The sequence below is a fragment of the Salmo salar genome, chromosome 09 (genome assembly GCF_965601325.2).
Source record: "Salmo salar chromosome 09, fSalSal1, whole genome shotgun sequence".
Classification (NCBI taxonomy): Eukaryota; Metazoa; Chordata; class Actinopteri; order Salmoniformes; family Salmonidae; genus Salmo; species Salmo salar.
In genome coordinates, this window is record NC_138299.1 from 142627262 (window position 1) to 142654569 (window position 27308).

A 27308-nucleotide genomic window follows, 5' to 3' on the forward strand; every position below is an offset into this window, starting at 1 on the left:
AATGTACCCAGCTTTTCCTTCTACATTAGCTGCAGTGAAATGTCTCCACACATCAGAGTGCCCGTGGCATTTTCCTGTAAAGATTAGAAAAAAAAGGAGAAAAAAACCCCCCAAATACAATTCCATGTACAGATAAATAGTTAAGCAGTTAGATTAAACAAGGTAAATGTTTTAAATTGAAACGTGTGGAAACAGGTGAATTTAAACTCCTCATTTAGCAGGCTCAAGCATGCTAAAACCCACATGGTAGCAATAACTAACTAGCAGCTATTGTTAACAAGTTAGAATTGATTTAAACACACTTTGTTGTTGGCTACTATTTACTAGTTAACAAAAAATCATGCATGTCAAATAAAATATATTCACCCCACCCAGTATTGTAATCAAAACTTACCAGAAAGCATGTAGTCCTTGGCTCAGACAGTGTAGTAGTGTGAGCTCAATAACATCTCATTAGTGTGCAAGATCTTGAGAATCAGCTGTACATGTGATGGAAGAGTGCACTGTGCGTGCAGAGGGTTGCAATTCCATTGAATTGGGGATAGTTTAACCAAAATATGCCACAAGACCTAGAATTGCCTTGTGTATCCCACAATAAGTTCACTGTTACAAGCTAACGTTTTTGATGAATTTAAGAAAAATTCCCCAAATTCCCAGGCTTAACTTCTCATGGAAAATTTCCAGAACAATTCTGGAAATTTAACGGAAAGTTTCCGACCCTTTGCAACCCTAGTTGCAGGATCAGATGGAAAGCATGTTCTGTCTGCACCGCCCCATCACATTGGAGAGCAGTCTGCCCACAGACAGTAGCGGTGCGTGGGTAAAATCACTGGGGAAGCCACGCCTCCTCCTTCATTACAACCTATGGGTTGTGATAATTGCATTGTTTTCTCTATAACCTGTTAATTCATATGTCTCGAGACCGTGATATCTAGGCATAAAGGCTGAGACAATAAGAAGACACAGTGGCAGAATAAATTCAACCACACCTTTGTTTTATCACAAAACCAGATAACAACCTCTGTCCAGTGAAGTCCACAAAGCATATTGCATGTACAGTAACAGACAGTTACATGACCTACAGCATGGTCAAGCAAGTTAATGTTTCCAACATTTTCGGACCTCTAAACAACTATTGACTTAGAATCACAGAGTGTTACCACAAGTCGCAAAGAAAACAGGAGCTGCCTCCACTATTCCAGCACCATTTTAACATCATCAAATCACCTCTGCTTAGTCTAATACAGTGACAACTAAAATTGAGTCCAATCAATTTCAACTAAATATATGGCTATCCATGGCTCTGATTTCTGTGTGCGTGTATTTTATATGGATGATAAATGTAGGCCTACTCTGTTTTTGCCAGGCAGTTACCCTCATGTAGGTATATATCTGTATAGCAGACGCAGTAGCCATCTGACATAAGGAAATGCATGTTGGCATGGGCGCAACTTTGGTTTTAGAAGTGGGGGGACAATCTTTTTTTAATACAGTCTGATAAACAATCCAAACAGCCTACGCGACCGCTCGGAGGCATGGTCCTAAAGCAAACAGGTGCCTCCTTTTGTATCACATTACAATGATATAACTGGGGGGACAAAAATGCAATTTCAGAATGTGGGGGTGAAAGTTGCGCCGCTGGATGTTGGCGTTGTAACATGCAATCCACATATCTCTTTCTCTCTGGGATTAGGCCTAAGCTTCTCTTCCTTTATATAATATATATACAATATCAAATATTCATATCATACAGTGGACACCTAAGCCTGTAAGCCTATGCATGCAATTACCCTGATACATTTAGTACTCAAATCTCTGACAGCTGAACCATGAGGTAGACAGTTATTGTTTTAGTAAAGTAACATAGCTGAAACACAGTTCTTAAAACATGTTTTATTTTTATTTAAGCCTTGTTCATATAGGCAGTTTGAAGTGACTCAAATCCTTTCTTTTTGCATATTCGATTCGAATCAGGTTCTTTTTCCTGCAGTGTGAACAGCCAAAAAGCACATGGAATCAGATATTTCAAGCCACATACAATCTGATTCCTGGCCATGCGACCTGTGTCTGAACAATCAAATCTGATTTATTTGCCCTCAAGTGGTTTTTAGACTGTTATTTGGCATAGATTGTTGCTGTCTAGCTACGCTGTTGACAGTTTGACAAGAACATGTGGAACTAGTTGTTAATTTTTTACAAACAAATTAGTGAATGTGGTAGAAAGCAAAACAGCTACCTAGTTAGCTTGACTGATGTAGCTAGCCAAAAAGGACTTGTTTTGAAAGCTGGATAATCTTATCCTCTGAGGCTTTAAAAATGTTCTAACACTATGATTTTGAACATTCAAAGCAACTGGGAAAAGTCCATGGCAGGCATTGTTGTCACCTTAACTTCTGAGTGATAGGAAGCACGAGCACCACCAATCAGCCTACACCACGGTGCACACACCCATTGTTACTATGACAACTAGCGTAGCCATGTCAGCAAATCACTGCTGTCTAAACACATACTGCAGTTGACTTTGTGAATGAGGGTTTTGGCATAGCCAGTCTCACGCAACATATTGTCACACTTAATACTGTAACTTAATGTTATAAAAAAGAGTCTAGAGACCACTGGTGATGAACTAGGCTACATATGGAATTACTAGGCATTGTCCTCAGGGTACTTCTCATGAGAGATAACGTCATTCTATCACATAATGTGATTTCTAATGGCTTTCTACCTCGATTTATAACAAACAGGAACACATTTCTCATCCTTGAAGTCGATGGCACGGCACTCACTAATAATACATGTGCAAATGGGGTTGTCTAACAGGCACTGCTAGCAGTAAGGAAACAAAGTGAATGTAATTTTTACTGCGGCAAGAACAGATCGAAAAAATATGTGGTGGTTTGGGTCAAAATTAAACAAGTGGCTGAGTCAGAGTTGTGACCCACAGCCCTAAACCATCACGGAGGTCAAACTGAGGTCTCCATCCACCTCCAGGACGTTGACCTGCTGGAGGAGGGTGTGGCGGTGTTTGTAGGTGCTCGTCTGATTCCCGTTGACCACTATCTTGTAGCACTGAGCCTCACAGGAAATAGACAGCTGAAAATACAAAACTAGCCTTATTACTACTCAGTCTCTGATATAGAGAGAGAAACAGTCCGGAATCTTTAAAGTGATCATCTCTCTAATGAGCATCATGCCAGAGTCTGAGTGACTAAACCATCAAGGAACTCTGTATCAGGAAAGGGCTTGAGTGGCATGCTTGGTGCTGAAACAAAAAATAATTATTCATCCTTGAAACGAAGAACGTATACAAGCAGCTTCGTGTTCATGGTGGGTAGTTACCGTGAAGGCTTGGCCCCTGTGGAAGGGCATTCCACCAGAGCGCTCCTCCTTTCCCCACTGGTCCTTCAGCTTGCTGTTGCGTACCACTAGGGTCTCGTCAAATCGGGGGTTGTAGTGCAGCACAATCTCAGAGTTGCAGAGTAGGTTAACATTAAACCTATAGACAAGGAGAAAAGGTTAAGATCAGTGTTGGTGAGAAACCATGACAGGAGAACTGCTATAGTTGCACCCTCCAGGATGTTTTGTAAGCCTACCTCTTTCTAAGCCAAGGGGTCATTGACACACTTTCAATACCATGCAAATGAGGTGAACTAGAATTGCTAAAGTTCTTGTATACTTTTTTTTCTAAGGGGAACAACATTAAAAGATATAAAATCATAGTATAATTGTGCCTATAACTCCAGGGGAAGTGAATGTCTCACTGTGGTTCCCCTTTACAGTAAAGACAATAAGACAGGATCAGACCTATTGGCATTGGGGTTAACCACTCCCTGGATGTTGATGGTGCGTCCAGGGTGGAGTCCACCATTGATCATGTTCTTGTATGGAACAGCCTGGATGAAAATGTAAGATTTGAATAAATCACTCATTATGACCAACAGACATTGATGTGATACAGTAAGTAGAAGGTCATTTACAAAGAATGGTGGCTGGACATATGGAGGAGGAGCCTGTGAGGAGCAACTGGAGAGAGGGATCTTGACAGCATGTTGATTAATGTACTACACTTTCCTGTAAACAGGTTACTGTATATTTACTGTAGAAATCTGCCTAAAGACAATGACAGGGGTTATACTCACATAACGATACAGTCACTGTACTGAATGAGGAAGTAGATCACTCTAAACTAAATATGAACTTTAGTGATCTTAAAATTCCTCATCACAGGCAATATCAGTAGTACTGAACATAAAACCAACATATAGAGACTGAAAGACAATGAAAGGAATACAAATTACAGATCTGCCCCCCCAAAATTATGAATCCGATAACCAAGAAGTGTTTGGCCAATAAATTATCATTATTGATTCAGATTAACCTGTCTGGGATAGGGGGCAGTATTTTCACGGCCGGATGAAAAAAACGTACCCGATTTAAACTGGTTACTACTCTTGCCCAGAAATGAGAATATGCATATTATTAGTAGATTTGGATAGAAAACACTCTGAAGTTTCTAAAAACTGTTTGAATGGTGTCTGTGAGTATAACAGAACTCATATGGCAGGCAAAAACCTGAGAAGATTCCAAGCAGGAAGTGGCCTGTCTGAGAAATGTAGTTCTTCTTTCTATTCCCTTTCGCAACTACAGTATCTGTGCTGTTACATAGCACTTTCTAAGGCTTCCATTGGCTCTCTAAAGCCTTCATAAAGCGGATTTTTGTCTCGAAATGCGCTCGCACGTCACCCTTTGGATAGTGACCTGAACGCACAAACAAAACGGAGGTATTTGGACATAACTATGGATTATTTGGAACAAAAACAACATTTCTTGTGGAAGTAGCAGTCCTGGGAGTGCATTCTGACGAAGATCAGCAAAGGTAATACCATTTTTCTAATACTAATTCTAAGTTTAGTGTGCCCCGAAGTTGGCGGGTGTCAAAATAGCTAGCCGTGATGGCTGAGCTATGTACTCAGAATATTGCAAAATGTGCTTTCGCCGAAAAGGTATTTTAAAATCTGACATAGCGATTGCATAAAGGAGTTCTGTATCTATAATTCTTAAAATAATAGTTATGTATTTTGTCAACGTTTATGATGAGTAATTTAGTAAATTCACCGGAAGTTTGCGGTGGGTATGCTAGTTCTGAACATCACATGCTAATGTAAAAAGCTGTTTTTGGATATAAATATGAACTTGATTGAACAAAACATGCATGTATTGTATAACATAATGTCCTAGGAGTGTCATCTGATGAAGATCATCAAAGGTTAGTGCTTCATTTAGCTGTGTTTTGGGTTTTTGTGACATATATGCTTGCTTGGAAAATGGCTGTGTGATTGTTTTTGGCTATGTACTCTCCTAACATAATCTAATGTTTTGCTTTCGCTGTAAAGCCTTTTTGAAATCGGACAATGTGGTTATATTAACGAGAGTCTTGTGTAATGGTGTAAAATAGTCATATGTTTGAAAAATTGAAATTATTGCATTTTTTGGGCTTTTGTATTTCGCGCCAAGTTCATCCAGTGGATATTGACGAGGCGTTCCGCTAGCGGAACCCCTAGATGTAAGAAGTTAACTTACTGGACATCCTGGTTGCGTGGGAAATCCCGGTTGCGCGGGAAATCCCGGTTGAGCGGGAAATCCTGGGTGAGAAGGGAATCCTGGGTGAGAAGGGAATCCTGGTTGCGCCGGGAATCCTGGTTGCGCCGGGAATCCTGGTTGCGCCGGAAATCCCGGTTGCGCCGGAAATCCCGGTTGCGCCGAAAATCCCGGTTGCGCTGGAAATCCCGGTTGCGCCGGAAATCCCGGTTGCGCCGGAAATCCCGGTTGCGCCGGAAATCCCGGTTGTGCCGGAAATCCCGGATAAGAAGGGAATCCTGGCTGTGCAGGAAAGGTGGGCTAAAAGAGATGAAATCCCTTTAAAATCAGTTGAACTACCTTCAAATTCTCTGTACATCTAATTAATGTGTTAGGTACTACTCACTGCAGGGTTCTGGAAGGCGATGGAGGTCACCTCCACTTTTCCCTCGACTGAGATGGTGTCCACTGCGTCAAACGGAATACGGTGCTTAAAGGTCATGAAATGTTTCCCATTCGCATTCAACTGAAGGCAGAGAACAGAGAACGACCATGAGCAGAGTCATTATGGACCTGAGGACAGTGAGTATTCCAAGTTAACCCATGAATTGAAATCCATTTGAACTCCTTAACAGACTAGCATAAATTGAGTCACACTGTAAAATAGATAAAAAGAGAATAAAGATAGAATAACATACAATTTCAAGAAAACGAGAGTGAAGCACCATGTTAGATCATGAGTCACTGACTTCATTAAAATCAAGGGGGAGCTCTGTAAGCATAATCTTTTACAATCATTCACACAAACAGACGGAAAAGGTTATTGTGTAGTCGGAATGTACAGATGTAGGATCTTAATCTGATCACTCTTTTGTTGCTGAAAATGTTCCTACACAGGAGGAAAAGCAAACCTTTAGTGTATTCAAGGTTTAAAAAGAATTCTAAAGTTTGTCATTTCCCTTTAAAAATGTCAGACTTGATTTGTCCTCACAAAAAAATGATCAACCCAATTAATTATAATCCTAATAATAATTCACATTTCTTGTTGCTGCAGGATTATTTTGGCTTAAATTAAGATCCTACATCTCTATACTCCATATACTATAGTATGGGCGGGTTTGGGTGACCTGGAAGCCGTCCCTCTGGACGGTGATCACGAGGCTGAAGCCAGAGCCATGCTGAAAGGGGGAATGCTGCTTCCGCTCTTCTGTCCCCCATCTGGACTGCTGCAAGGTGTTGGCCACCACATATCCAGGGTGACTGTCATATCGTGGGTTGAAGTGAAGGGCAATGTCCGCCCCTGCCCTAGAACCACACTGCAAATTCACATGGAACCTGAGCGAGAGAGAGAGACCGAGAGGGCGAGAGAGAGAGAGAGGGTGAGAGCGAGGGAGAGCATGTGGATCCGGAGATGTTAACCTCTACGGGATCGGTGTCCCCCTGCGGGACGGTTGAGCTAACGTGTGCTAATGTGATTAGCATGACGTTGTAAGTAACAAGAATATTTCCCAGGACATAGACATGTCTTATATGGGCAGAAAGCTTAAATTCTTGTTCATCTAACTGCACTGTCCAATTTACAGTAGCTATTACAGTGAAAAAAATCCCATGCTATTGTTTGAGGTGAGTGCACAGTTATGTACTTGAAAATGTATCAATTGACCAATTAAGCACATTTGGGCAGACTTGGTACATCATTTTGAACAACAATACAATGGTTCATTGGATCAGTCTAAAACTTTGCACATACACTGCTACCATCTAGTGGCCATAATCTAAAATTGCGCCTAGACTCCTAAGTTATTTATTGGCCTTTCTCTTGCATTTCAAAGATGATGGAACAAAAAAAGAGAAAATGCATGTTTTTTGTCTTTGTATTATCTTTTACCATATCTAATGTGTTATATTCTCCTACATTAATTGCACATTTCCACAATCTTCAAAGTGTTTCCTTTCAAATGGTATCAAGAATATGCATATCCTTGCTTCAGGTCCTGAGCTACAGGCAGTTAGATTTGGGTATGTCATTTTAGGTGAAAATTGAAAAAAGGTTCTGATCGTTTTAAACAGTTCTCCAAACAAGTTTTAAATCTGCACAGAAAATCTGTAGTATGCATAATCTGGACTAGAACGCAACCCCTGAATCTCTGGAAGACAAATAATGAGGAAATGTGTTAACAAAGTTTATATTGGTGAGTGGTGACCCACCTGTCTGCCCCATGGTGAAGTCTCCCAGTAATAGTGATCGTCTTCCCCTCCTGCAGCCCACCTTGGATAGTGCCGGTGAAAGGGAGTCTCTGCGACAGATATTAAACAGAATCATTGATGATAAACTGAATAGAATAAGTATAGATCAATTAAAAGAGCTATTACAGTGCATCCAGGCCCCTTCCCTTTTTCCACATTTTGTTACGTTACAGCCTTATTCTAAAATTGATTAAATTAAATGTTTTCCTCGTCACTCTACACACATCACCCCATAATGAATAAGTGAAAACAGGTTTTTAGAAATGCTTGCAAATGTATTAAAAATACACAACAGAAATACCTTATTTACATAAGTGTTCAGACCCTTTGCTATGAGACGCGAAATTAAGCTCAGGTGCATCCAACACCTTCGCAAAGGCGGAGGTGTTGCTAACATTTACGATAGCAAATTTCAATTTACAAAAAAAAGAACAATGACGTTTTCGTCTTTTGAGCTTCTAGTCATGAAATCTATGCAGCCTACTCACTCACTTTTTATAGCTACTGTTTACAGGCCTCCTGGGCCATATGCAGTGTTCCTCACTGAGTTCCCTGAATTCCTATCGGATCTTGTAGTCATAGCAGATAATATTCTAATTTTTGGTGACTTTAACATTCACATGGAATAGTCCACAGACCCACTCCAAAAGGCTTTCGGAACCATCATCGACTCAGTGGGTTTTGTCCAACATGTCTCTGGACCTACTCACTGCCACAGTCATACTCTGGACCTAGTTTTGTCCCATGGAATAAATGTTGTGGATCTTAATGTTTTTCCTCATAATCCTGGACTATCGGACCACCATTGTATTACGTTTGCAATCGCAACAAATAATCTGCTCAGACCCCAACCAAGGAGCATTAAAAGTCGTGCTATAAATTCTCAGACAACCCAAAGATTCCTTGATGCCCTTCCAGACTCCCTCTGCCTACCCAAGGACGTCAGAGGACAAAAATCAGTTAACCACCTAACCGAGGAACTCAATTTAACCTTGCGCAATACCCTAGATGCAGTTGCACCCCTAAAAACTAAAAACATCTGTCATAAGAAACTAGCTCCCTGGTATACAGAAAATACACGAGCTCTGAAGCAAGCTTCCAGATAATTGGAACGGAAATGGCGCCACACCAAACTGGAAGTCTTCCGACTAGCTTGGAAAGACAGTACCGTGCAGTATCGAAGAGCCCTCACTGCTGCTCGATCATCCTATTTTTCCAACTTAATTGAGGAAATAAGAACAATCCGAAATTTCTTTTTGATACTGTCGCAAAGCTAACTAAAAAGCATCCTTCGCAAATGGAGGATGGCTTTCACTTCAGCAGTAATACATTTATGAACTTCTTTGAGGAAAAGATCATGATCATTAGAAAGCAAATTACAGACTCCTCTTTAAATCTGGGTATTCCTCCAAAGCTCCATTGTCCTGAGTCTACACAACTCTGCCAGGACCTAGGATCAAGGGAGATACTAAAGTGTTTTAGTACTATATCTCTTGACACAATGATGAAAATAATCATGGCCTCCAAACCCTCAAGCTGCATACTGGACCCTATTCCAACTAAACTACTGAAAGACGGCTCTCTATCCACCGGATGTGTACCAAGCTCACTAAAAGTGGCAGTAATAAAGCCTCTCTTGAAAAAGCCGAATCTTGATCCAGAAATTATAAAAAACTATCGGCCTATATCGAATCTTCCATTCCTCTCAAAATTTTTTGAAAAAGCTGTTGCACAGCAACTCACTGCCTTCCTGAAGACAAACAATGTATACGAAACACTTCAGTCTGGTTTTAGACCCCATCATAGCACTGAGACTGCACCTGTGAAGGTGGTAAATGACCTTTTAAAACCTGTTGGGGCTAGGGGGCATTATTGAGAATTTTGAAAAAAATATGGGCCCATTTTTAACTGCCTCCTACACCAACTCAGAAGCTAGAATATGCATATTATTGTTCATGTTTGGATAGAAAACACTCTGAATTTTCTAAAACTGTTTGAATGGTGTCTGTAAGTATAACAGAACTCATATGGCAGTCAAAACCCTGAGACAAATTCTGACAGGAAGTGGATACCTGATGTGTTGAATTACCTTTAAGCCTATGCCATTGAAACACACAGGGGCTTATTAATTGTTGAGCACTTCCTATGGCTTCCACTAGATGTCACCAGTCTTTACAAAGTGTTTTGAGTCTTATACTGTGAGATCTGACCGAACAAGAGCCTTGGAACGGTGGTGGCCGGTTAGACTCTGGCGCGCGAGTTCATGTTGGGTACTCTCGTTCCAATGCGTTTTAAAAGAGAATGCAATCGTCCGCCTTGAATATTATTCATGTTCTGGTTAAAAAAGGCACTAATGATTTATGCTATACAACGTTTGACATGTTTGAACGAACGTAAATATTTTTTTTCCCCTCGTTCATGACGAGAAGTCCGGCGGGCATAGATCATGTGCTAACAACGCGGAGCTTTTTGGACATAAATTGTGAGCTTTTTCGAACAAAACTACATTTGTTATGGACCTGGGATTCCTGGAAGTGACATCTGATGAAGCGAATCAAAGGTAATGGATTATTTACATAGTATTTTCGATTTTAGATCTCTCCAACATGGCGGTTAGTCTGTATCGCAAAGCGTATTTTTCTGGGCGCAGTGCTCAGATTATTGCAAAGTGTGATTTCCCAGTAAGGTTATTTTTAAATCTGGCAATCCGGTTGCGTTCAAGAGATGTAAATCTATAATTCTTTGAATGACAATATAATATTTTACCAATGTTTTCGAGTAGTAATTATTTAATTTGTCGTACTGATTGACTGGCGGTTATTGGAGGGAAACGATTTCCTCAACATCAACGCCATAGTAAAACACTGTTTTTGGATATAAATATGAACTTGATAGAACAAAAAATGCATGTATTGTCTAACATAATGTCCTAGGAGTGTCATCTGATGGAGATTGTCAAAGGTTAGTGCATAATTTTAGCTGGTTTTCTGCTTTTGGTGACGCCTGTCTTTGAATTGACAAAACATTACACACAGCTATTGTCAATGTACTCTCCTAACATAATGTCAACAACTACAGACCAGTATCCCTTCTTTCTTTTCTCTCCAAAACTCTTGAACGTGCCGTCCTTGGCCAGCTCTCCTGCTATCTCTCTCAGAATGACCTTCTTGATCCTAATCAGTCAGGTTTCAAGACTGGGCATTCAACTGAGACTGCTCTTCTCTGTGTCACGGAGGCTCTCCGCACTGCTAAAGCTAACTCTCTCTCCTCTGCTCTCATCCTTCTAGACCTATCTGCTGCCTTTGATACTGTGAACCATCAGATCCTCCTCTCCACCCTCTCCAAGTTGGGCATCTCCGGCGCGGCCCACGCTTGGATTGCGTCCTACCTGACAGGTCGCTCCTACCAGGTGGCGTGGCGAGAATCTGTCTCCGCACCATGCGCTCTCACCACTGGTGTCCCCCAGGGCTCTGTTCTAGGCCCTCTCCTATTCTCGCTATACACCAAGTCACTTGGCTCTGTCATATCCTCACATGGTCTCTCCTATCACTGCTATGCAGACGACACACAATTAATCTTCTCCTTTCCCCCTTCTGATAACCAGGCGGCGAATCGCATCTCTGCATGTCTGTCAGACATATCAGTGTGGATGACGGATCACCAGCTCAAGCTGAACCTCGGCAAGACGGAGCTGCTCTTCCTCCCGGGGAAGGACTGCCCGTTCCATGATCTCGCCATCACGGTTGACAACTCCCTTGTGTCCTCCTCCCAGAGTGCTAAGAACCTTGGCGTGATCCTGGACAACACCCTGTCGTTCTCCACTAACATCAAGGCGGTGACCCGATCCTGTAGGTTCATGCTCTACAACATTCGCAGAGTACGACCCTGCCTCACACAGGAAGCGGCGCAGGTCCTAATCCAGGCACTTGTCATCTCCCGTCTGGATTACTGCAACTCGCTGTTGGCTGGGCTCCCTGCCTGTGCCATTAAACCCCTACAACTCATCCAGAACGCCGCAGCCCGTCTGGTGTTCAACCTTCCCAAGTTCTCTCACGTCACACCGCTCCTCCGCTCTCTCCACTGGCTTCCAGTTGAAGCTCGCATCCGCTACAAGACCATGGTGATTGCCTACGGAGCTGTGAAGGGAACGGCACCTCCATACCTTCAGGCTCTGATCAGGCCCTACACCCAAACAAGGGCACTGCGTTCATCCACCTCTGGCCTGCTGGCCCCCCTACCTCTGAGGAAGCACAGTTCCCGCTCAGCCCAGTCAAAACTGTTCGCTGCTCTGGCACCCCAATGGTAGAACAAGCTCCCTCACGACGCCAGGACAGCGGAGTCAATCACCACCTTCCGGAGACACCTGAAACCCCACCTCTTTAAGGAATACCTAGGATAGGATAAAGTAATCCTTCTAACCCCCCCCCCCCCCCCTTAAAAGATTTAGATGCACTATTGTAAAGTGGTTGTTCCACTGGATATCATAAGGTGAATGCACCAATTTGTAAGTCGCTCTGGATAAGAGCGTCTGCTAAATGACTTAAATGTAAATGTAAAAAAATGTAAATAATCTAACTTTATGCTTTCGCCGTAAAGCCTTTTTGAAATCGGACAACGTGGTTAGATTAAGGAGATGTTTATCTTTCAAAGGGTGTAAGATAGTTGTATGTTTGAGAAATTTGAATTATGACATTTCATTGTTTTCAAATTTGGCGCTCTTGATATTTCACCTGTTGTTGATAGGGTGTACCAGGGGTGGGACGCTTGCGTCCCACATAGCCCATAGAGGTTAATGACGTCAGACCGAGGCTCTGCATCTGTCCTCGTGCTCCTAGATCTTAGTGCCGCTTTTGATACCATCGATCACCACATTCTTTTGGAGAGATTGGAAACCCAAATTGGTCTACATGGACAAGTTCTGGCCTGGTTTAGATCTTATCTGTCGGAAAGATATCAGTTTGTCTCTGTGAATGGTTTGTCCTCTGACAAATCAATTGTAAATTTCGGTGTTCCTCAAGGTTCCGTTTTAGGACCACTATTGTTTTCACTATATATTTTACCTCTTGGGGATGTCATTCGAAAACATAATGTTAAATTTCACTGCTATGCGGACGACACACAGCTGTACATTTCAATGAAACATGGTGAAGCCCCAAAATTGCCCTCGCTAGAAGCCTGTGTTTCAGACATAAAGAAGTGGATGGCTGCAAACTTTCTACTTTTAAACTCGGACAAAACAGAGATGCATGTTCTAGGTCCCAAGAAACAAAGAGATCTTCTGTTGAATCTGACAATTAATCTGGATGGTTGTACAGTCGTCTCAAATAAAACTGTGAAGGACCTCAGCGTTACTCTGGACCCTGATCTCTCTTTTGAAGAACATATCAAGACTGTTTCAAGGACAGCTTTTTTCCATCTACGTAACATTGCAAAAATCAGAAACTTTCTGTCCAAAAATGACGCAGAAAAATTAATCCATGCTTTTGTTACTTCTAGGCTGGACTACTGCAATGCTCTACTTTCCGGCTACCCGGATAAAGCACTAAACAAACTTCAGTTAGTGCTAAATACGGCTGCTAGAATCCTGACTAGAACCAAAAAATTTGATCATATTACTCCAGTGCTAGCCTCCCTACACTGGCTTCCTGTTAAGGCAAGGGCTGATTTCAAGGTTTTACTGCTAACCTACAAAGCATTACATGGGCTTGCTCCTACCTATCTTTCCGATTTGGTCCTGCCGTACATACCTACACGTACGCTACGGTCACAAGACGCAGGCCTCCTAATTGTCCCTAGAATTTCTAAGCAAACGGCTGGAGGTAAGGCTTTCTCCTATTGAGCTCCATTTTTATGGAACGGTCTGCCTACCCATGTGAGAGACGCAGACTCAGTCTCAACCTTTAAGTCTTTACTGAAGACTTATCTCTTCAGTAGGTCCTATGATTAAGTATAGTCTGGCCCAGGAGTGTGAAGGTGAACGGAAAGGCTGGAGCAACGAACCGCCCTTGCTGTCTCTGCCTTGCCGGTTCCCCTCTTTCCACTGGGATTCTCTGCCTCTAACCCTTTTACAGGGGCTGAGTCACTGGCTTACTGGTGTTCTTCCATGCCGTCCATGGGAGGGGTGCGTCACTTGAGTGGGTTGAGTCACTGACGTGGTCTTCCTGTCTGGGTTGGCGCCCCCCCTTGGGTTGTGCCATGGCGGAGATCGTTGTGGGCTATACTTGGCCTTGTCTTAGGACGGTAAGTTGGTGGTTGGAGACATCCCTCTAGTGGTGTGGGGGCTGTGCTTTGGCAAAGTGGGTGGGGTTATATCCTGCCTGTTTGGCCCTGTCCGGGGGTATCATCGGATGGGGCCACAGTGTCTTCTGATCCCTCCTGTCTCAGCCTCCAGTATTTATGCTGCAGTAGTTTATGTGTCGGGGGGCTAGGGTCAGTCTGTTACATCTGGAGTATTTCTCTTGTCTTATCCGGTGTCCTGTGTGAATTTAAATATGCTCTCTCTAATTCTCTCTTTCTCTCTTTCTCTCGGAGGACCTGAGCCCTAGGACCATGCCTCAGGACTACCTGGTATGATGACTCCTTGCTGTCCCCAGTCCACCTGGCCGTGCTGCTGCTCCAGTTTCAACTGTTCTGCCTGCGGCTATGGAACCCTGACCTGTTCACCGGACGTGCTTGTTGCACCCTCGACAACTACTATGATTATTATTATTTTACCATGCTGGTCATTTATGAACATTTTAACATCTTGACCATGTTCTGTTATAATATCCACCCTGCACAGCCAGAAGAGGACTGGCCACCCCTCATAGCCTGGTTCCTCTCTAGGTTTTTTCCTAGGTTTTTGGCCTTTCTAGGGAGCTTTTCCTAGGGAGTTTTTCCTAGCCACCGTGCTTCTTTCACATGCATTGCTTGCTGTTTGGGGTTTTAGGCTGGGTTTCTGTACAGCACTTTGAGATATCAGCTGATGTACGAAGGGCTATATAAATCAATTTGATTTGATTTGATTTCCATTGAGATGTGTTTCTACAAGTCCTCCTGTAGCAAATTCAATTGATTGAACATGATTTGGAAAAGCACACAACTGTTTATATAAGTTCCGACAGTTGACAGTGCATGTCAGAGCAAAAGCCAAGCCATGAGGTCGAAGGAATTGTCCGTAGAGCTCAGAGACAGGATTGTGCCGAGGCGCAGATCTGGGGAAGGGTCCCAAAACATTTCTGCAGCATTGAAGGTCCCCAAGAACACAGTGGCCATCATTCTTAAAATGGAAGAAGTTTGGAACCACCAAGACTCTTCCTAGAGCTGGCCACCCAGCCAAACTGAGCAATCGAGGGAGAAGGGCCTTGGTCAGGGAGGTAACCAAAAACCCGATGGTCACTCTGACAGAGCTTGACAGTACCTCTGTGGAGATGGGAGAACCTACCAGAAGGACATCCATCTCTGCAGCACCACAAATCAGGCCTTTATGATAGAGTGGCCAGACGGAAGCCACTCCTCAGTAAAAAGGCACATCTCAGCCTATTTGGAGTTTGCCAAAAGGCACCTAAAAAGGACTCTCAGACCATGAGAAACAAGATTCTCTGGTCTGATGAAGCCAAGATTGAACTCTTTGGCCTGAATGCCAAGCGTCATGTCTGGAGGAAACCTGGCACCATCCCTTCGGTGAAGAATGGTGGTGGCAGCATCATGCTGTGGGGATCTTTTTCAGTGGCAGGGACTGGGAGACTAGTCAAGATCGAAGGAAAGATGAACGGAGCAAAGTACAGAGAGATCATCGATGAAAACCTGCTCCAGAGCACTCAGGACCTCAGACTGAGGTGAAGGTTCACCTTCTAACGGGACAATAACCCTAAGCATAGAGCCAAGACAATGCAGGAGTGGCTTCGAGACAAGTCTCTGAATGTCCTTGAGTGGCCCAGCCAAAACCAGACTTCAACTCGATCTAACATCTCTGGAGAGACCTGAAAATAGCTGTGCAGCGACGCTCCCCATCCAACCTGACAGAGCTTGAGAGGATTTGCAAAGAAGAATGGGAGAAACTCGAGGCTGTTATCGCTGCCAAAGGTGCTTCAACAAAGTACTGAGTAAAGGGTCTAAATACTTATGTAAATTCTTTGCAAAAATGTCTGAACCTGTTTTTGCTTCGTCATTATTGGGTATTGTGTGTAGATTGCTGGGAAAAAAACAACAACAATTTAATACATTTTAGGATAAGGCTGTAACGTAACAAAATTTGGAAAAACTTATGGGGTATCAATACTGTATGTAGGCTAGAGGCCATTGACTCTTTCCTCTTTACTACATCCCTTATTACTACCTGTGTGATAATTATTAGTATTTTTTGGGGGGGGTGATTTAAATATTGACTGGGTATCATCAAGCTGCCCACTCAGGAAAAAACTTCAAACTGTTACCAGTGTCTGCAAAACTGGATCAGGTTGTCAGTCAACCTACCAAGGTAGTTCCAAACAGCACAGGAATTAAATCATCAACATGCATTGATCCCATTTTTACTAACGCTGCAGAAATTTGCTTTAAAGCAGTATCCAAATCCATAGGATGTAGTGATCACAATATAATAGCCATATCTAGGAAAACCCTACGTTCCAAAGGCTGGGCCTAATATAGTGTATAAGAGGTCATACAAGAAGTATTATGTTGATGATGTAAAGAATATTTGCTGGTCTGTGGTGTGTAATGAGGAGCAACCAGATGCTGCACTTCACACATTTATGAAACTACGTATTCCAGTTACTAATAAGCACGCACCCTTTAAGAAAATGACTGTAAAAACTGTTAAATCCCCATGTATTTATGAGGAACTGAAAAATTGTATGGTTGAGAGGGATGAGGCAAAAGGTATGGCAATTAAGTCTGGCAGCCCAACTGATTGGCAAGTGTACTGCAAATGAAGAAATCATATGACTAAACTAAATAAAAATAAACTACACTATGAAACAAAGATAAGTTATATAATGAATGATAGTAAAAAGCTTTGGGGCACCTTAAATAAAATTTTGGGCAAAAAATCCAACTCGGCTCCTTCATTTATTGAATCAGATTGCTCATTCATCACAAAGCCCACTGATATTGCAAACTACTTTAATGACTTTTTCATTGGCAAGATAAGAAAACTTAGGGATGACATCCCAGCAACAAATGCTGACACTACACATCCAAGTATATCGGACCAAATTATGAGAGACAAGAATTGTACTTTTGAACTCCGTAAAGTCAGTGTGGAAGAGGTGAAAAAAGTATTGTTGTCTATCAACAATGACAAGCCACCAAGGTCTGACAATCTAGATGGAAAATTACTGAGGATAATAGCAGATGATACTGCCACTCGTATTTGCCACATCTTCAATTTAAGTCTACTAGAGAGCATGTGCCCTCAGGCCTGGAGGGAAGCTAAAGTCATTCCGCTACGCAAGAATAGTAGAGCCCCCTTTACTGGCTCAAATAGTCGACCAATCAGCCTGTTACCAACCCTTAGTAAACTTCTGGAAAAAATTGTGTTTGACCAGATACAATGCTATTTCACAGTATACAAATTGACAACAGAATTTCAGCATGCTTATAGGGAAAGACACTCAACAAGCACAGCACTGACACAAATGAGTGATGATTGGCTGAGAGAAATTGATGATCAAATTATTGTGGGGGCTGTCTTGTTAGACTTCAGTGCAGCGTTTGACATTATTGATCATAGTTTGCTGCTGGAAAAATGTATGTTTTATGGCTTTACATCCCCTGCTATAATGTTATTATAATGTCTATTACTAAATCTTGTAATAAATGATGTGGAAAATGAGCAAGTTGAGATGACTAAACTGCTTGGAGTAACACTAGATTGTAAACTGCAATGGTCAAACCATATCACCACCTTCCGGAGACACCTGAAACCCCACCTCTTTAAGGAATACCTAGGATAGGATAAAGTAATCCATCTAACCCCCCCCCCCCCCTAAAAGATTTAGATGCACTATTGTAAAGTGGTTGTTCCACTGGATATCATAAGGTGAATGCACCAATTTGTAAGTTGCGCTGGATAAGAGCGTCTGCTAAATGACTTAAATGTAAATGTAGTAGCTAAGATGGGGAGAAATCTGTCTATAATAAAGCGCTGCTCTACCTTCTTAACAACACTATCAACAAGGCAGGTCCAACAGGCCCTAGTTTTGTTGCACCTTGACTACTGTTCAGTCGTGTGGTCAGGTGCCACAAAAAAGGACTTAGGAAAATTGTAATTGGCTCAGAACAGGGCAGCACAGCTGGCCCTTGGATGTACACAGAGAGCTAATATTAATAATATGCGTGGCTGAAAGTGGAGGAGAGATTGACTTCATCACTATATTTATTTATGAGAGGTATTGACATGTTGAATGCACCGAGCTGTCTGTCTAAACTACTGGCACACAGCTCGGACACCCATGCATACCCCACAAGACATGCCACAAGTCCAGAACAGACTATGGGAGGCACACAGTACTACATAGTGCCATGACTACATGGAACTCTATTCCACATCAAGTAACTGACGCAAGCAGTAAAATTAGATTTAAAAAACAGATAATAAAAAAACACCTTATGGAACAGCGGGGACTATGAAGCTTCACAAACATTGGCACAGACACATACATACACACACACACACACACACACACACACACACACACACACACACACACACACACACACACACACACACACACACACACACACACACACCCACCCACACACACACACACACACACATGGATTTAGTACTGTAGATATGTGGTAGCGGTGGAGTAGGGGCCTGAGGGCACAACCGAGGTAAAGACAGTTTCAAGTTGGATATTCAACGGATATTCGCTCTTTCAAACCTCAATAGCTTTTAAACCACTTGAGCCACAGACTCCAAATAACTGTCATTATATTGGAAAAACTGCGCACAACATTGCACAGGTCTTATTTTCACGATTTGGACATTAATTCACTTTCCAAAGCTAATAAGCATGTGTAAATATGAGAAGCATTTTGTATTCCTAGTTGAATTAGTTAGGGAGCGTAAACAAAGTAAACTTTTTTTTTTACATTCGAATTTCAATAGCTCCTTGGTCATGTGACCTAATGACTTCAAACAAGGTTCAGAATGTCCACTGACTACCCTTCTATATTGCACACCCTTTAGTTTGTCCATTTTCATCTCACACGTTTTTACATTAATTTTTCAAAATGTAAAATTTCAATAGCTCCTTGGTCATGTGACCTAGTGATCTCAAACAAGGTTCAGAATGTCCACTGACTATACCTTCATATCGCACACTCTGATGTTTGTCTACTTTCATCTCATGCTATTAGACTTAAATATGTAAGCTTTGCAGGCCTTCATTTCACATGGGTGTTAATTTTTTAGTTGTTGAAGTTAACAAATGTTCCAGCCTCGCAATAACTATCTTTCACATGGACACTGAAAAGATCAGCAAATGGCTGTATGTGGTATGGATCAAGGACAGGAGAGGTGTTCGATGTGCTTAAAGGAAGGCGCACAGGTAGGCCACATGAAAAACAATGTTTCATATGCTCTTTTTAATCACAGTAATAGGCAGTGATTTGTCAGTCACAGTGAGCTTCATAAGGTGAAAGAATCCTTTTCATAGCATCACTTTCATTTACTGTACATTAAGACAAATCCTTCTAAGTTGAGTATTAACACGCAGTTTCCATAACCTGATAATGGCTTGATATTTGAGTGCATTCACAACAAGCCACCTGCAGACAACTTACAAAATGCAATAGTGCATTTGAGGGTTTGTTTTTCTGATGAAAGTAGTTATTTGATGCATGGCCTACTATTTCTAACTGGAAAAATAAATTCCTAAGTCTTTTGTGAGTAAAATCCTTTTTCCAAAATTGATTTAGGTACATTTTTGTGAAGAGGTATGAGGGTTGTGATATGGGTAATTTAGTAGTAAAATCATTTAAGGGATCAATACATTTCTATATTGCTTCCCCAATATCTGCATGAACCATCAGGCCAAGTGTTTTTGGTTGACCCTGCTGGACAGAAAGAGAAGAGGAATCGGAACACGCTACATTCAAATTCAGGTCTTAGTTATTCTATTGTACTGGATCTAATACATATTAGCATTTTACCTACATTCATAAGTCTAATACTTTTCTATGACATACTGTGAAATACTCTCTTGGCTGCTGGCTCTGTCACTTTCAGACATGCACAGAGCAGACTGAAAGGGGAAGGGTAGCTCTTGACTTGAACCACAAGGGTTCTCTGTAAAGAGAGAGTACTGTAATTTCCGGACTATTAAGCGCACCTGAATATAAGCCGCACCCACTGAATTTTAAAAAAAGTATTATTTTGAACATAAATAAGCCGCAAATGTCTATAAGCCGCAGGTGCCTACCGGTACATTGAAACAAATGAACTTTACACAGGCTTTAACGAAGCACGGCTTGTAACAAAAATAAATAGGCTTTAATGAAACACGGCTTGTAACAAAAATAAATAGGCTTTAACGAAACACGGCTTGTAACAAAAAATACAAAATTAGCAGTAAACAGTAGCCCGCTGAGCCCTCTTCAACATGCAGCAGTCCAGCCTTTCGAAACCCGTTGATGATAGTGGATTTTTTGACAATGCTCCACGCTGTCTGGACCCACTGGCAGACTTGACCATAAGTTGCTCTTTGCATGCGGCCCGTTTTAGTGAAGGATTTCTCCCCACTTGTCATTCAAGCCTCCCGCTGAACACGGAGCGCCACCTTAAATGCAAGACTTACACTGATGTCGAGTGGCTGCAAATACTTTGTTGTACACCCAGGAATCAGGGTGACAAAATGACTCCCGTAATCAGAATGATGGGAAGTTTGAGAGCGCTCAATTTAATCTAAACAGTAAACAGAAAAAATGTTTGACCTTAACCCGTTCGGCAATTTCATTGGTCTAATGAAAGCTTCATGCCGCCAAAAAACTGAGCACGTCACAGAATGTGTTTTTTTTTATTTTTTATTGAAAGCGGGGAAAATCTATATATTAGTCGCGTCATTGTTTAAGCCGCGACGTTCAAAGCGTGGGAAAAAAGTTGCGGCTTATAGTCCGGAAATTACGGTAATCCAAAAGGCACAGACACACCCCTTGACTTTCAATTGGCACCGTTGACCTGTATGTATTCTCTCCTGATTGGCTCTGTGGTGCACAGTCTGGCAGTCTGACTATAGTGCCAGAGGTATGAGGAGAGACATCCTCCTTTGTATTTATGGGAACAAATATTTCCTAACACTTTGGATCCTATTCTTGGACAGTTAGAAGACACAATGCATCAATGCAAAAAAAAAAAAAAAAGACTAATTACTGTCCATGAGTAACCTCAACCTTGTGGGTCTGTGGGTGTTTGGGCCAATAAAGTGCAAACTCAATTCTACCACTGACTAGTCTCTCATGCCTCTATGAACGGGGACAAATGGCAATAGTTTTTAATCTAAACCATCCCTTTTTTACTGGAGTACATTAAATAAGCATGCCCCATTCAAAAAATGTAGAACCAGGAACAGATATAGCCCTTGGTTCACTCCAGACCTGACTGCCCTTGACCAGCACAAAAACATCCTGTGGCATACTGCATTAGCATCGAATAGCCCCCGCGATATGCAACTTTTCAGGGAAGTTAGGAACTTATCAGCAGACTCAACAGCCTTGGTTTCTCAAATGAATGCCTCGCCTGGTTCACCAACTACTTCTCAGATAGAGTTCAGTGTGTCAAATCAGATGGCCTGTTGACCTCTGGCAGTCTCTATGGGGTGCCACAGGGTTCAATTCTCGGGTCAACTCTTTTCTCTGTATACATCAATGATGTCGCTCTTGCGGCTTGTGATTCTCTGATCCACTTCTATGCAGACGACACCATTCTCTATACTTCTGGCCCTCCTTTGGACATTGTGTTAACTAACCATACAACTCTCCATCCGTGGCTTCCAACTGCTCTTAAATGCTAGTAAAACTAAATGCATGCTCTTCAACCGATCGCTGCCCGCAACAGCATCACTACTCTGGATGGTTCTGACTTAGAATACATGGACAACTACAAATACCTAGGTGTCTGTCTAGACTGTAAACTCTCCTTCCAGACTCATATTAAGCATCTCCAATCCAAAATTAAATCTAGAATTGGCTTCCTATTTCGCAACAAATCATCCTTCACTCATGCTGCCAAACATACCCTCGTAAAACGGACTATCCTACCTATCCCTGACTTAGGCGATGTCATTTACAAAATAGCCTCCAACACTCTACTCAGCAAATTGGATGCAGTCTATCACGGTGCCATTAGTTTCGTCACCAAAGCCCCATATACTACCCACCACTGCGACCTGTATGCTCTTGTTGGCTGCCCCTCGCTTCATGTCCGTCGCCAAACCCACTGGCTCCAGGTCATCTATAAGTCCTTGCTAGGTAAAGCCCCGCCTTATCTCAGCTCACTGGTCACCATAGCAGCACCCACCCATAGCATGCGCTCCAGCAGGTATATTTCACTGGTCACCCCCAAAGCCAATTCCCCCTTTGGCCACCTTTCTTTCCAGTTCTCTGCTGCCAATGACTGGAACGAATTGCAAAAATCACTGAAGCTGGAGACTAATATCTCCCTCACTATTTTTAAGCATCAGCTATCAGAGCAGCTTACAGATCATTGCACCTGTACATAGCACATCTGTAAATAGCCCATCCAACAACCTCATCCCCATATTATTATTATTTTTTTTTTTAAAGTTTTGCTTCTTTGCACCCCAGTGTCTCTACTTGCACATTCATCTTCTGCACATCTATCACTCCAGTGTTTATTTGCGGAATTGTAATTATTTCGCCACTACGGCCTATTTATTGCCTTAGCTCCCTAATCTTACTTCATTTGCACACACTGTATATAGACTTTCTATTGTGTTATTGACTGTACGTTTGTTTATTCCATGTGTAATTCAGTGTTGTTGTTTGTCACACTGCTTTTCTTTATCTTGGCCAGGTCGCAGTTGTAAATGAGAACTTGTTCTCAACTGGCTTACCTGGTTGAATAAAGGTGAAATAAAAAATATAAGAAATAAAAAAATACTGTATGTGGGAATGTCTTGTGTCCGTTCTACATGTAGTGTTGGTACATGGAATATTCCTCAACTGCATATATCATAAATTGCTATTGTAACCGATGTGAAATGGCTAGCTAGTTAGCGGTGGTGCGCACTAATAGCGTTTCAATCGGTGACGTCACTCGCTCAGCGACCTTAAGTAGTTGTTCCCCTTGCGCTGCAAGGGCTGCGGCTTTTGTGGCGCGATGGGTAACGATGCTTCGTGGGGTGTCAGTTGTTGATGTGCGCAGAGGGTCCCTGGTTCGAGCCCAGGTTGGGGCGAGGAGAGGGACGGAAGCTATACTGTTACATTGATGCTGTTGACCCGGATCAGTGGTTGCTGCGGAAAAAGGAGGAGGTCAAAAGGGGGGTGAGTGTAACCGATGTGAAATGGCTAGCTAGTTAGCGGTGGTGCACGCTAATAGCGTTTCAATCGGTGACGTCACTCGCTCTGCGACCTTAAGTAGTTGTTCCCCTTGCGCTGCAAGGGCCACGGCTTTTGTGGTGCGATGGGTAACGATGCTTCGTGGGGTGTCAGTTGTTGATGTGCGCAGAGGGTCCCTGGTTCAAGCCCAGGTTGAGGCGAGGAGAGGGACGGAAGCTATACTGTTACACTATTGCAAATAGAAGTATTATGTTCAACAACTGACATTTTCAGATATTTTGACAAACACACTTTGGTGCTTACAATTCATTCTCTATTGTCATAGAGTTGGTGGGCACTGTCATCTGTGATCTTTGTGATGTGACTTTCTTTAAGCACGTACTGATGAAACTGTCACTTAATATTTTTTCTTAAAGTCTACAAACGCTCTACATTTATTCACTCTGTGATACGGTTGGATCCTATATGCTACTTATATTATTGTCCTATAAATGGTTCAGTGCCTATAATTTAGGCTGTGTGTAGAATGGGGCATAAAGGAAATTACCTCTACTACTAAATTACTACTAGATTATAGTGATAAGGAAAACAGCATACACATTTGGCTTGTGTATTTGCCTATAACTAATCAGAATTCCATTATGTTTACATAAAAAAAGAGAATACTTCAAAATGAGAAGATCCTGCCATAGAAAAGACGACTGGGTGGACATAAAGTGGAAAGGAAGGGAAATAACTCACACCATGCAGCAGGACACCTTCAGCTGTGGGGTCTTTGTAATTGTCACGATTCCTACCGACGGTGGCGCCCCCTCCTGCTCGGGTGGCGCTCGGCGGTCGTCGTCACCGGCCTATTAGCTACCACCGATTCCCTTTTTGTTTTTCCCTTTTTTTATGTTTTCTCACCTGCCCTGAGTTAGTCATTAAGAGGGCTATTTAGTTCAGCTGGCCCGCTCCCTATTGTGCGGGATTGTCTTTCTGTGTGTCGACTGCGGTTTGTTCGAGTGTGCTTGTCGAGTGTATTTTCCCTGTTGTTGGGAAACCTTTTATTTTGTGCTTGTGGTTTATTAAAATTACCACACAGTGTTCGCTGCTTCCTGCGCTTCTTTCCGCCACACAACAGACAAGCCGTTACAGTAATGCAGGTTTGATAGTTGTATTTTCAATAATGAATGGTTAGCTGTTAGGTGTTATGTGACATTTAGGTCAAAAACTCTATTTTTATTTTTGGTGTAGATGGCCAAGGAAGTTGCACAGAACTTCCCCAACATCCCCTCCCAAATTGATATGGAACCTTCAAAAACACACGGAGCAACTGCGAAAAGAAATGGCTGAGGATATACTAAAAATGTCTGGTATGTAATGACATTTAATTAAATGTAAATAAATGTAAATTCTTTATTTTCATGTAGATGTGTCATATGTTCAGATCATGCCTATGATTTCAGAGTTCAACAAAGCCAACAACTGCTTCATTTGTGCCACTGATAAAGAACCTGGATGTGGCCCTGACTGGGTTAGTAACTTTATTTAACATGTTTATAATCTTTTGACAACAGTGACGGCATGTAAGACAATTTATGATATAACAGAATGGATGGCTAATTCATAATTCGTCATACTACATTGATATTTGATATTATTTATAACGTGTTACGCTTTGTTTTGTTTTAGATTGAATGTTTTGCATGCCAACGGTGGTTCCATGTGCTGTGCCTAGGAATGAAGACAGAGTTCAACAGAGTAAAGAACACAAACTGGAAGTGCAGTCTTTGTTGTTGAAAATGTATGCTATACCCCATCCACACTGAAGAGGCTCTGAAATGTACATCAACCAGGGATAAAGAGAAAGTTAACACTGTGAAATGTTTCATACTTAATTGAAGTTAAGTGTCCGTTGACATGTTGGAAAAGATTAAAGGTCTACAATTTCTGTTTAATTTGTCAATGTTAAATTTTTATTCATTGATTTACTGGCCACCATTACTGTGGTTACATGTTCAGTATATGTATTGACCAGCAAACTCACTGCAGCCTACCTCACTAGCTCACTCTCCATCCCTGCTTTGGACAATTTATAGCATGACTCTCGTACTTTGCCCTTTATGGTTGATATTAACGACAAAAGGAGATATTATCTGTCCCTCTCCTATTGTGTAGTGCTGTTAAATACTGTGAAAAAATAAAAAACAGGTCAAATAAGTACTTAGAACTACCAATTATTATAGATAAATATTAAAGAAAAGGGTAAACACAACACTGGACTGAACCTCCTAATTGTCAAACTAACATTAATGTACAACAATATAGAAGAGACATAACTAGAGGTTATGCAATATGGGTGTATATCCACTTACACTGTATATCCACTTACACTGTGTGTAATTGACATGACCAAGGAGCTATTGAAATTTAAAACTATGAAAAATGTATGTTACACCGTGTGATTTTACAGTACATAAACGAGTGTGCAATATAGAAGGGTACATTCTGCACCATGTTTGAAGTCAGGAGCTATTGAAATTTTACATTTACAAAAATTCATGTAAAAACGTGTGAGATGAAAATGGACAAACTAAAGGGTGTACAATGTGTAGGACATTCTGAACCTTGTTTGAAGTCCCTAGGTCACATGACCAAGGAGCTTTTGAAATGTGACATTTTTAAAAATTCATGTAAAATCTTGAGAGATGAAAATGGACAAACTAAAGGGTGTGCAATATAGAAGGGTAGTCAGTGGACATTCTGAACCTTGTTTGAAGTCATTAGGTCACATGACCAAGGAGCTATTGAAATTCAAAAATGTAAATAAATAATTTAAAATAGTGCGAGATGTAAATTGACAAAAAATAAATGTGTGCAATGTGTGTATGACATCGGGTTAGCTAGAACCCGTTTTGAAAGTTTTAGGAATAATGGTTAAATAGCTATTGAAATTCTAAAATGTTGATTAGTCACTATGTTGACGGTCCCTAGCTGCTGCTAGTGGAAGACTACAGGCGAATATCGTTCACAGTGTGTTGTGAACGTTTTAAATTGTATAAACTGCCTTAAATTTTGCTGAACCCCAGGAAGAGTAGCTGCTGCTTTGGCAGCCGCTAATGGGGATCCATAATAAATACAAATAAATAGGCGTAAGTCTACATAACGGTATACGCGAGACATTCACTGTCGCCTAATAACATAAATATTACATTTGCACAATAGCATGAATTGATACTATGAATGTCTAGTTATGCATCTATTTATTTTAGCATTACATCTGTTAACGGAACAAGTCAGACTAAAACTGGCTGAATAATGTATATTACTGAGCGGAGGGAGCCCATTATGATTACCAGATGTGACCGTATCCACACGCCCAACTCTCAAAGTTAAACATTAAGCACATCTACATTTTAAATACACAACAAATCACATAAATGCTTATAATAAACATACCGGATTATGAAAAGGTTCTTGGTTATAAAATGCCATTTCTCCAAATCTCACTGTCAGTTGAAGCGTCTTTCTTCTAAGTTGCTCAAAGCTCTCCTCTCGGTGATGATAGAATTTCAGAGATGTTTAGTTTTTTCATGCGTTGAAGGGGGCGGAGGAGGAAGTAAGTAACAATGTGGCCTAGTTTACAATGTCTCGTTATATTTAGGGGTTTTAATCTAAGGAATACATCTGTCGAATACATGTATATATGCTGCAGTTGCGCGTTATCGGATTTACCTTACTTGGTAGGCCTACACATAGACTAGTCAAGAGACGATGTGCGCCGATATATTCTTATGCTTTTTTAATCATTAACCAGCAATCACTCACAGTCATGTGATGTTGTCGGGAAGATGAGCCAAAGTTGGACAAAGTTTGCTGTGTGTAAAGGTCAGTTTGTCTCCATGCACATACACATGCATGCTAACGTCACCATGGAAAATAGAACCCAAATGGAACCTTTTTAATTTCAAATAATTTCTTATTCCATATCCTCATTA

At 41.6% G+C, this 27308-nt stretch overlaps 1 protein-coding gene and 1 long non-coding RNA gene across 3 annotated transcripts; one reads left to right on the plus strand and one right to left on the minus strand.

Annotated features, from left to right (window-relative positions):
- Nucleotides 1-1878: 1878 nt before the first annotated feature.
- Nucleotides 1879-27090, minus strand: LOC106613095 (galectin-9B). The gene is made up of 8 exons (XM_014215012.3): nt 26770-27090; nt 7786-7874; nt 6705-6912; nt 5984-6103; nt 5581-5898; nt 3805-3893; nt 3340-3496; nt 1879-3093 (listed from the first exon to the last, which is right to left on the minus strand). Exons 1-8 carry the CDS (start codon nt 26803-26805, stop codon nt 2947-2949), a joined length of 1164 nt encoding a protein of 387 aa, XP_014070487.1. The 5' UTR covers nt 26806-27090; the 3' UTR covers nt 1879-2946.
- Nucleotides 24155-25268, plus strand: LOC106613096 (uncharacterized). 2 transcript variants are annotated; one of them, XR_006771201.2, is made up of 4 exons: nt 24155-24473; nt 24565-24683; nt 24777-24844; nt 25003-25268. It is a non-coding gene; the product is annotated as an uncharacterized LOC106613096 (long non-coding RNA). The 2 variants fall into 2 exon arrangements; XR_001330440.3 differs by having other exon boundaries at nt 24159-24683.
- Nucleotides 27091-27308: the final 218 nt, after the last annotated feature.

Excerpts from the sequence above, each read along its gene's own strand:
- LOC106613095 (XM_014215012.3), bottom strand. The coding sequence starts at position 26,805 with ATGGCATTTTATAACCAAGAACCTTTTCATAATCCG. Across the intron at positions 6,104-6,704 it reads TCCAGAGGGACGGCTTCCAG|TTGAATGCGAATGGGAAACA; the intron begins GTCACCCAAACC and ends CTCTGCCTTCAG. Across the intron at positions 3,094-3,339 it reads ACAGGGGCCAAGCCTTCACG|CTGTCTATTTCCTGTGAGGC; the intron begins GTAACTACCCAC and ends TTGTATTTTCAG.